At 42.1% G+C, this 11,915-nt stretch overlaps 1 protein-coding gene across 1 annotated transcript in view; it reads right to left on the bottom strand.

Annotated features, from left to right (window-relative positions):
- The window catches only part of LOC138814320 (cilia- and flagella-associated protein 337-like), a 48,237-nt gene extending 37,868 nt beyond the window's left edge, over positions 1-10,369 (bottom strand). The window contains exons 1-2 of the mRNA XM_070003316.1: positions 10,170-10,369; positions 7,757-7,862 (exon numbers count right to left, since the gene is read on the bottom strand). Of these exons, the coding sequence (XP_069859417.1) occupies positions 7,757-7,862; positions 10,170-10,369 (306 nt within the window). The remainder of the gene's footprint in view (positions 1-7,756; positions 7,863-10,169) is intronic.
- Positions 10,370-11,915: the final 1,546 nt, after the last annotated feature.

An 11,915-nucleotide genomic window follows, 5' to 3' on the forward strand; every position in this document is an offset into this window, starting at 1 on the left:
TCACCTCTCTTCCATGGACCTGCCTTTGAGGTGTGTGGTGTTGACTCTCATTTGGCATACAAAGCTATTTTTTGTCCTCTAATAGGGTTTGTCCTTTCTTTCTTTCTTTCTTTCTTTCTTTCTTTCTTTCTTTCTTTCTTTCTTTCTTTCTTTCTTTCTTTCTTTCTTTCTTTCTTTCTTTCTTCCTTCCTTCCTTCCTTCTTCCCTTTCTTCCTTCTTTCCTTCCTTTCCCTTCCATTTCCCTTCCTTTTCCCTTTTCTTCTCTTCCCTTCCTTTCCCTTCTCTTCCCCTTCCTTCTTCTCTTTAAACAAAAATTGGTGCCAATACCAGGGCTTGAACTCCTTCCTTAGCCTTTTCACTCAAAGCTGGTGCTCTAGCACTTGAGCCACTTCAAGCTTTACTTCAAGCTTCTTGGTGGTTAATTGGAAATAGGAATCCCACAGATTTTTTTCCCATGGGACTTCCCACTTTTTATTATAGATAGCTGAGAAAACTAACTGATAAAAGGAAAGGCTTATTTTGACTCATAGTTCTGGAGATTCCCATCCATGGTCATTTGGCTCTGTTGCTTTAGGTATTCAACCATATAGCATACCATGGCAGGAGCATGTGAAGGAAAGAAACTGCTCACCACATGACCAGGAAGTGACAGTGTGGAGGGGCCTGGAATCTCACTATCCTCCTCAAGACTGCTTTTCCAGCAACCTAAAGACCTCACATTAGACCCCACCTCTTAAAGGTCCCACCACTTCCCCAAAGCCTCTAACACATGGCTCAAGGAATTATAGCAAACTATAGCACAGACCTAGCAAATTAGTGTTCTCTTAAATCCGCTTTGGGAGGCAGGCATTACCCACTCACAGAGCCTCAGCAAGCTCACCCAAGTTTAAGGATCAGTAAGCAACTAAACCAAAAGTTAACCTCAGGACTCTCTCTCTCTTTCTCTCTCTCTCTCTCTCTCTCTCTCTCTCTCTCTCTCTCTCTCTCTCTCTCTCTCTCTCTCTCTCTCTCTCTCTCTCTCCCCCTCTCTCTCTCTCTCTTTCTCTCTCTCTCTCTCTCTCCAAAAAGAAAACCTAAGATTTAGCATGATCAAGATGTGCATGGACAGATCTTCTTCTTTCTGGAGTCTCCAGGAAACCAATTAGCTATGATGAGATTTTAGCCCTTTACCTTTTATGCCAGACCCTAATTTGCTGAATTTATACTGTGTTTATTTCCTATTAGCTCTCCCTGGAAGTTAGCAAATGGATTATGGAAGATCTAGCTTGTCATTTCATTGATGCCACCTGGGAGGTCAGCATGGGGTCACAGTCATGACCAATAAAAAATAATCCTGTGTAAAACCAACCCTGAGGGTGGCTTGCTCAAGGGGGACAGGTCCCCTCTCTTTTCTGAAATACTGATTTTGGAAGTTACTCCTTTTTCAACAGTTTTATTATCTGTCCCTAGACCTCCATGATCACTCATTCAATCTGTTCATTTCCTCTCACTTTATGATATAAGGTGCTATAGTTTGATTATGTCCCCCCTAAAGTTCATGCTGCAAACTTAATCCCCCAATTTACATCAATGACACTTGAAGGTAGGAGCCTTCTGAGGGGATCAGGATTGGATGATATCATGAGGGTGAGGCCATCCAGATGGCATAAATGGCTTTATAAAAGAGAATGTACACTGGTACATTTGCTCTTTCTGGCCATGAGAAGCCATTTACTATTTTATAATGCACCAAGAAGACCCTCATCAGATGTCAAGGCCATGTTCTTGGATTTCCCAGCCTCCGAACCATGAGCTAAATAAACTTCCAGTCCTTATAAAACCACCTGGTCTCAGGTATTTGTTATAACAACAGGAAGTTGGCTAATTGATAAAGTGACAGAGAGAAAAGGAGATTTCGGAGAGGATCAGGAACACACATCAAATTCTGGAGTCTGGGAATAGGACCTCAGGTGGGATGTTATACAGGGATGTCTGTTAAGGACCAAGAAGAAAAAGGTGAGGAGATGCTCTTCAAACTTCAGACTAGGTATCAAATCCCCCAAATGAAAATAATGAGGCTCACAAATGTTCACATCACTGGCTACAAAGCTGTCTCTCTGGCATCCTCATTTTGTGCATGTGTCTACAGATTTGCCTTTGGGACTTCAAGCAAGAGGCGTAGCAGATGTGTCTGGCCAATCTGTGTCCTTCCCTCAGAATTTTTTGGCTGGTGCTGAGAGTTGGGATGTGAATTGGGGGCTGGGGACATACAGCTGTTTGCCACTTAGAGGGAAAAAAGCTAGCTGCTGTAGGAGATGATGAAGCTCATGTGCACAGAGGATTGAGAATCACAGACAGAGGGTCCTGCCTGTGACCCTAGCCCTCGAGGCTAATGTCCAATGATCTGGCTTAAATGATCATCAATCCCTCCCTTTATAGATTATCTTGTTGGAGTTAGAGTTGTGTTTATCAGGCTCAAGAAAGTCTCAGGTGGTAAAATCACTCTATAGAGAGCAACTTATACATAGCCTTTGGTGAGCCAACTATCTGTCAAAGTGGATCTTGCCCCCAATTTGGCAAAGATGAAACTAATGCCCCAAAGAATTAAGTTACTTCATTTAGAGGATTGAATAATTCACCCAAGGTCATCTAACTTGTGGTGGTTTCAGAGTTTAGACTCATGGCCAGATGTATCTAAAGCTTTCTACCACCTCCCTGAATCCATACTTCTTTGTCCACATGTAGAGTTGTGGCTGGGAAGTGACAGCCAAACTTTCACTCAGCGTGGTCCTGAACTCAGCAGTGGGCTGGGAGAGGTAGTGATGTATGTATCTCTTGTATGTGTGTGTGTGCATGTGCTCTAAGACTGGGGTTTGAACTTAGGGCCTGGATGCTGTCCCTTAGCTTGTTTTGCTTAAGGCTGGTGCTCTACTACTTGAGCCATACCTCTATTTCTTGCATTTTGATGATTAATTGGAGATAAGAGTCTCACAGATTTTCTTGCCTGGCCTGGTTTCAAACTATAAGCCTTAGATCTCAATCTCTTGAGTATCTAGTATTATAGACATGACCCATCAGTGCCTTACTATCACTTGTTTAAAGAGATGGCTGTGTCTTCTTTATTCTTATACCACTAGCATGTGGATGAAGCATGTGGATGAGAACCTAAGGGAGACTGGGTCTCTCAGCTGGATAGAGCTGGCTCTCTAATGGTAGAAAAAGCACCATTAACATTGGATCATTACAGTAGACAGAAACCACCTTCTAATGCCTTTAACCTATAGAGAGCATGGGCTTTATTTCTTATGCTACCCAGTACATCATGCTATCTTCCTTCCAAGAAATAACTTCCTTTGCAGCCTAACTCTAGCTGAGACTAAACAGCCTTCTTTGTGGTTTGTAATGTTAAATTTACAGAAAATAAGTAAAAAAGGAAATCTGAATCTGTCACTTCACTTGCTGTCAGAGAATGCCAGAAAACCAGCAAACTCCTGGAGTGTTTTGTGTTTCACCATGATTTAAAGAACTGAAAGATGTGGGCTGAAAAAATCCATTCAAAAGACTGACGACTGTCTGATCAGACCAACTCTAGCTGTTTGGCTCCTACTTGATTAGTTTTTATTTGAGGGGAATAATATATTCAGAAATAACTTACACACCACATTTCCATGATGGAATTTCAATACATTTTTAAATACACATTGGGAAACTGTTCAATGTGCTGGAATCATCACAGGCACGATGCTAATCTTGTAATCATGAGTTTAGATTGGGAGGAAATGGAGAGGCCCTGGGAAAAGCAAATAAGATTGAGGATGTGGTCCCACATACAGAATTATTGTTACCAGAGGACCACAAGTTTTGAAAAGAGAGCCAAGCTCATTAAACATTATAAGCCTGCAGCTTCCTGGTTTCAGATGAAGCCACTGGGTGAAGCTGATTTTCAGAATAAATCAAACACCAAAATTCATAAATCTTTCCATTGGAATCAAGTTTACTGAGATGGACTGAACTGAGTCTGGGCTCCAGATCTATCTGATTATGATTGTGATACCCAAGTTTTCTATAAAGTATCCTCCTCATCCTCACCAGGAGATGGGACCTGATAAGTTCATGATCCAGGAGCCATATTGGACACACAGAGGACAACCCCATTTCATCATAGGGACTCAGCAACCCATCTTTGAAGGGCTTTATTTCCCCTCCTCTGCTCATTGCCTCAGTCCTTCCCTTCCCAACTCATCCTGTCCATGGCTTAAAATTCCATCTAAATGCTAATGCTTCCTAAATTTAAATCTGAAACCCTCTAGACTCAGAGCAACTCTGTTCAATGCATCTACAACTGAGCGCCTGATCTTACCCATCTTATTTTCTATTGCTTTTTTTTTTTTGCTCAGACTCCAAGCCTTGGTGTCATCTTCTGACTATTGGTCTTCTTCCTTAAGAAATAACTTTATTGCAATAAAATTTATATACCACAAAATTCCCATTTTTAATGTGTGTCAATAAACAGACCAGTATTTCCATGAGGTATCAGCCATTACTACTATCTGATTTTAAAGTACACCCCACTTCCCCTCCCCCCCCCCAAATCTATACTCATTGCATCCTTTCCATGTTCTACCTTACCCTAGCCTTTGGCAATTATGAAACCCTTTTCTGTCTCTGTGGCTTGAGGTCTTCATACAAATAAAATAGTAGGTGGTTTTGTGGTTTTGAATAATTCCATCTCTTTATTTATTATAAGTATACTTACTCTTTTTCTTCTTGAGTCAGTTTTTATACTTTGTGTCTTTTTAGAAATGTATATAATTCTTTGTAGGTTGCCAAATCTGTTGGCATTGCAATTGCTGGCAGCATTACCTTAGAATCCTTTTTATTTTTTGAAGAGGGTAATAATGTTCCTTTTCTCATTCTTGATTTTTAGTAATTTGAGTCTTCTCTTTTCCTTCCCTTAATCAAGCTTGATCAAAGTTTATCGATCTGGTTGATATTCTTATAATGAACCACTTTTCAGTTCTGTTGGTTCTGTCTGTTGTTTTTCTATTTTATTTAATCTCTAATCTTTATTATTTACTTCCTTCAGCTTGCTTTGGGTTTAGTTTGCTCTTCTTTCTCAGGTATCTTAATGTGGAAAGTTACATTATTGATTTAAAAATCTTCTTTATTTGCAGGGGCCTTTATCTAGAAACTTCTCTGTAAGGATTGTCTTAAATGTAGCCCATAGGTTTAAGTAGTACATCATGTATTTGTGTTTCTTCTCTTACTTCTAGAAGTTTCTCTTCTACATCACTAAATCCTTTTTTTTCTCTTTTCAGTAGCCTTCAATCCATTATCTAAAACTCTTTGGACTAGATATGTTATGGAATTCGAATAATTTTGAATTTTGGACGGACATATAAGATATAACACCCTAAATGGAGTCTCTGACAGAACCCCCCCCCCAGTCAGACAGGTTTCTGTGGCAAACTCCAAGTGAGATCAAAACACTCAAATAAACTCAAGGAGTCCAGGCTATGTTCCATGGCCAAATAAATCTGGCCACAGTTCCACTAATTGTGGAACTGTGAGGAAGGGGTTGTTGATCTGTGTGCTGGCACTACATCCTCAAACAGGCTGCTGCAAAAACTTCCAGACTACTCTCCCTGTGTCTGCCCTGAACCTCGATGATCTACTTAAAACCTCGTTTAAGTCATTTCATGTCACTCCTGTGAATCACAACTCCAAGTAACATACAAATGCATGACGACAAATGAAAGCCAGTATGAAGGCCTGCATGACTCTCCACAATCTACCTCCTCATGCTTTCCTGATTACCCTCCAATCTCATCTCCTACCGGCCTCCACCTCAGGGTCTTTATGCTTATTGTTTGCATGCCTTCAATTCTGTCTCTCTGCCTCTCTCTCTCTTTCATTTTTAATTTTGCACATAAATGCATAGTGTTTCCCTTCATTTTCTTCCATTTTCTCCCCTTAAATGTCATCTTACTGCGGTCATTCCTAAACCAACCTGTAGAAAACACAAAATAATTTTTCCATAATGTTCAGCTCTTTCCTTACTTCCTGCCTAAAATTTCCATGGAGTGTTCAACCCTGGACTTCCTAACTTTATGCCTTACGGTCCTTAGTAGCATCTGTCACCATTGAGCATATTTGTTAATTCTTTTATTTTGTAATTCTCTATATGACTTCATCCTCTGGATCATCACCTCCATGAAAACAGAGACTTCTATCACTTCCCTTGTCTTTGAACCTGGACCACTCTTGGCACGTGGCAAGCACTTGGTAGATTTGTAGATGGAATGAATGATATAGGCCTGGATCATTCCTAGTCTCACAGAGTAGGCAAATCTATGGCATCAGTTTCTAGGGGTGCCAACACCTTTCCATGGGAGACTTAACCAACAAAAAAAGTATTTTCTTCCAGTCAATGATCAAGGAGGCAGTGGAACTGATTTTTTTTTTTTTATGGGGCTGTTCCTTGGCTTGCACGTGGCTACAGTTTTTACTGTGACTTTGTATGCTCACTCCTCAATCTAGATTTTCCTAGTGTCTTTTCATAGGCTTCTAATCATACTGGATCAGAGCCAACTGGACAATCTTTTTTCTTTAAAGGCCCTGTTTCTAAAATAGTGTCACGCTCTAGGCACTGAGGGTTAGAACTTCAACAGATGAATCTGGAGAAGGGAACACAATTCAACCCTCAACATCCTTTAGTCATTTATACTCTGAGGGATTAGCAAGCTGGTGTGACATTGGTCTCCTCCCTAAAGTTCCTACTTTAGGATGGATGGCTGGTGAAAACTTGGAAAAGGTGATCATAATGATGGATGAAGGATGTAATTAGTGAAACTTCTTTTTGTAAAATCAGAGTGAGTTGCAGGGCCGGGGCATAGCGCAAGTGGTAGAGAGCCTGCCTAGTAAGTCCAAGGCCCTGAGTTCACACCCCTGGTGTCATCAAAAACAAAAAGATTGTATTGTGAAAGGCATGAGAGAACCTAATTTTAAAGGTGGACAGAGCTTGTGGTATAAAAATAGGAAGGAGGGCAAGCAAAATGAGATGGTGGTGTTAATTCCTCCACCAGAATGTTTATTACCTTTCAGAAAGGGCCCACTTGCTCTCCATATAGTTTAAAATAAGAAAATATTAAAGGCTGGGCACTTGTGATCCTAGCTACTCAGGAGGCTAAGATTTGAGGATCATGGTTCAAAATCAGCTTGGACAGAAAAGTTCATGAGACTCATCTCCAATTAATCACTAAAAAGCAGGAAATGGAGGTATGGGTCAAGTGGTAGCATGCCAGTTTTGAACAACAACAACAAAAAAATCCAAGCCAGAACTAGAAGCCTCAAGTTCAAGTCCAGTACCAGCACACACATGCACCCACACACACACGCCCCCCCCACACCATATCAGATATTATTACTGATACTAGTAGCATTCTTGTCTTCTTGAGACTTCTATTCTTTCTGTAGCCCCCTTTCTCTACCCTGTAATACATAGGAGAGGTATGCACCAGGATGTATTTGGCATGTGTGCATGCAGGGGCCTCCATGCTGGAAGGTCCGCTCAGCCCTACACAAAGCACCAGGCATGGTGAAGGCCTGAAGTGTTCAGTTGACTGCAGAGCTCCTCTTCCAGAGAAACTCACACACCTGTGCACGACAGGGGAGAGCCCCCTCCAACGGTCCAGGGCAGGGGAGTGCAGGAGAAGGGCTACCTCTCTGTTGAAACTGGCCCAGAGAAGGCATGCATGAAATGTAAAAGGAGACACACCTTGACAGTGTTGTCGATGGACATAGAAAATATTTTGTTGTCCTCCGAGGAGATGTGGATGTAGCTCACAGGGGCCGTGTGGCTTCTCAGCATACCTGTTGGCTTTCTAGAATGGAAAAGGAACCGATGAGCACAATGCAGGTTGATCTGTACTATCTAAAAATGGAAAACACAACTTGGCTCAGATCTGGCAGTTCTGTTTGGCATGGAGGAGGGTTGTGTTTTGGAATCACATGGAGCTATCTTGTGTGATAAACCCATTAGTGCAACAGAACCTGGGGTGTTGTTTCTCTGACTACTGGTGATACCTGTGTAAGAGGACTCCAGCAAGAGCCCAAGCTGGGACTGGAGTGGTGACCATGTCACCTTTCTTTGTGCAGGTGAACAGTATTAAACCCTGGGCTTTGCAATAGAAGCTTATAAGGAATCCCAGGACCCTTGCAGAAGCTCAGGGCTGGGTGTGGGAGAAGGAGGAGACAGCGAGAGGCACAACCTTTTTATAACCAAGAGTTGGGAAAATTGTTCTCTGTTACTAGACAAATGAGAATCTAAAGAAGTAGAAGTGGGTATAGAAGATAATTGTCTTCTTATTATGTATCTGACACTCTGCTGAGTGTTTCAAGTGGATTATTTCATTTTTAATTCTGAAGTGCTATCTGAGGAGGTAGATTTTCTGGTCACCATTATATATGGGGAAACTGAGGCTCTAGCACCTGATCAGATTGTCCTTGGCTAGGCAATGGGAGGACAGCAATCAGAGCCCATCTGTCTGTACCATCTTGGCTAACTCTTGCATCCCTGAGAGATGCAGGCTTCTCTTGTGTGTCCCCAGAGTGCTATGCCAAGAATATTATGCCACATGTACCATGTGGCTCCTGCCCAGCCCTAACTTCCCACCTCAAGGCAGGAAGCAACTCTCATTTCTCTCTCTCCTCCCCATCTTTGGCATATTGTGATAGAAATGACAAAACTGCCTTTAGACCTCCATTCTTCCATGACCTCCAGGAAGCCACTGAATTTCTCAGGGCTCCAGCTGCATTGTTGTTTGTAAGTGAAGTTGACACGAGGAGCAGAGACAGTGAAATATATGTGTTGCACCGGTCTAGGAACAAAGTAGGTACTTAGTAAAATGGTAGTCATTATTATCACTTAGGAAGTACCTTAGAACATCTGCTCAGCTTGGCTTATCATGAAAAGTCTGTGGCTGATTTCAGAGTCTGATGGCCACACACAAATGGCTATACTATTTGGTACTTGCTACCCAAATGCCATGCTTTCCAGAGCAATCTCCGATTTCTTACATCAAGAAATCATCCTTTACTGGGTACCCGTGGCTCATGCCTGTAATCTTAGCTACTCGGGATGCTGAGATCTGAAGATTGCAGTTCAAAATTAGCCTGGGCAGGAAAGTCTGTGAGACTCTTATCTCCAAAAATCTACCAATAAACTATCAAAAAATGTGGGAAGTGGAGCTGTTGCTCCAGTGGTAGAGCACTGGCCTTGAGCAAAAAAGCTCAGGGACAGTGCTCAGGCCCTGAGTTCAAGCCCCATGATAGACACACAGACACAGACACACACACGCACACACACACACACACACACACACACACACACACACACACACACACACACACACACACTCTCCAGAAATGATACTTCCTTTTTCTGTTAATGCTGCCATATTTAGGCATGATAGCATTGTAAATTGAATGAGACTAAACAATCCACTGAGGGTGTACTTGGGGATCACCTGATGGAGCTACCTAAAAATACATTGATTACACCTCAAAATCCATAACTGTAGTGCTGGTGGTTCAGTGTAAGGAAGATAGCAGTCTGCTGAAAGGAATGGTGCTGAGATATGGATGAATTATGGCTTTACAAGGCATTTACCGTGTGTGTGTGTGTGTGTGTGTGTGTGTGTGTGTGTGTGCATGTGTGTGTGTGTGTGTGTGTGTGTGTGTGTGTGTGTGTGTGTATTCATGGGGGAGGAGAGGTAGGGCTTGAATTCAGGATCTGGACAATGTGCTGAGCTTTTCCATTAAAGGTTAATGCTCTGCCACTTGAGCTACAGCGCCTCTTCTACAGCGCTTTTTGCCGGTCAACTAGAGATAAGTTGCTTGGATGTGTTTGCCTAGGGCTGTCTCCAAACCACTATTCTCAGATCTCAGCTTCCTGAATTGGATTTTGGCATGAACCATTGGTGACTGGCACAAGGCATTTACCTTTGAAATGAAGTGTCATAAAGCTCAAGGAATGAATCTTTAATGTCCATAAGCAGAAGTTTCTTAGGCAGTGTGTATGGGAGATTAGTTTTTGGATAGGGATTATTATTCCATTACTGGATCTCCAGTTCTGCTTTTAATAAGCTTGCTACATCATTGGTACTGTTGACTGGAGAAAGCCATCTTACCTGGGCATATAGGGATTCCAGACTCTAATGATCCGATCCATGCCACCCGTCAGCAGCACGTTCTTTCTCTTGCAGAATGAAAACACTTTGACTCCTTTATAGATGTGAAAAACCATTTGATCCCATTCTGCCCGTTTTTGAGGCACAGCAGGGGAGGCTGAGCCTTCCCTGATTTTGACATCTTTTCCCACATGTATCATCTCTTTCATCTTTTGCTTGACATTTGTCGTTCCCAATGTGCACCCTAAAAATAGTCGCAGAAAACAAAACCAGGTTTTCGTTTTGTTTTGTTTTGTTGTGGGGAGAGGGGGCTTGAACTCAGGGGCTCACACTCTTGCTTAGATTTTTTTTATCAATGTTATCACCCTACCACTTGAGTTACAGCTCTACTTCTGGCTTTTTGGTGGTTAATTGGAGATAAGAGTCTCATGGACTTTCCTTCCAGGACTGGTTTCAAACCACAATTCTTAGATCTCAGTCTCCTGAGTAGCTAGGATTACAGGCATGAGGCTTGTGAAATCGTGGGTGGCTGCTCTCTATGGTATGAATCCAGCCAGAGAGTATAGAGTCATATCTGAATGGCCAGGATGGAATTTCCACATTATCCATGGGCTCTAATCCAAGTCCTGAGCCACCTTGGGTCAATATGTTGATGGTGAATTGAGCTGGTGACCCTGCTCATTTTTCCACAGTGGAAGGGCTATGTTGGGTAGGGTGACTGACTAGTCATTCTGTCCTGCTTTCTTCTACTCCTTTGATATTCAGTAGGAAGGGAAACAGCTTTGAACTTGCAGGTCTGCTGCTGTCAAGCAGAGGGGAAGGCAGATAGATAATTACACAAGATGACAGGGTGAGCTGAAGAATCTGGGTGAGCACTCTAAGTATCAAAAATAAAAATTACAAACAAAACAGCACATGCAGCTCAGAGAACAGTCGGACATGTTTGCCCTTCTTGTGACCCAAAACTTCTAAGCAGGTGTATTACTTCATTTTTTATTTTATTTATTAATTTTTTTCAAGTAAGGGAGAGCAGCCAATTCATTTGCACTATCTCTAGTGTTCTATTTCAATAGAGCCAGACACAGATACAGGTTTATATGGTTGTCATAGAAACTGAGAGCATAGTGCTTCTCCAAGGTCTGAAGGAAGGATGATGAAAAGTTTAAGCAATTGCCATGGAAACCTAACCAACAGGCAAATCTTCAGGGGCTGAGGTCCTGATGGGACATTAATTCTGATAATCCAGTGTGCTACTAGTAACAGGATGACTAAGGTGACACCAACATACTTATGAGCTAATAGCATACCATGAGTTGTCACCTCCTGAAGATCAGACCTTTAATCTGTCTGAATCACGTTAGATTTGGAGACTTCTCTTGCCTATCCTTTCCTGTACTATATCCCTCTTTTCCACCCTAGTTTCCACAGAGTGGCATTGCCCATGGATCTGTGGTCACAAAATCAGCCCACACTTACCATTTGCAAAACACAACACACTCAAAGCCCAGCCTTGGTTTCCCTGTGACCTTGACCAATATAATGTCCCCTTTGCTTATTATATATTAATTACAAAAACTGATGCAAGGGTATCCAGTGACTACTGGTTCACACCTATAATCCTAACTACTCAGAAGTCTGAGATTTAAGGATCATGATTCAAAGCCAGCCTGGGCAGAAAAGTTCATGAGACTCTTATCCCTTGTTAACCAGCAAAAAGCCAGAGTGGAGATGTGGCTCAAATAGAGC

This window comes from Dipodomys merriami, unplaced genomic scaffold, assembly GCF_024711535.1.
Source record: "Dipodomys merriami isolate MVZ:Mamm:240054 unplaced genomic scaffold, mDipMer1.0.p SCAF_6, whole genome shotgun sequence".
Taxonomy (NCBI): domain Eukaryota; kingdom Metazoa; phylum Chordata; class Mammalia; order Rodentia; family Heteromyidae; genus Dipodomys; species Dipodomys merriami.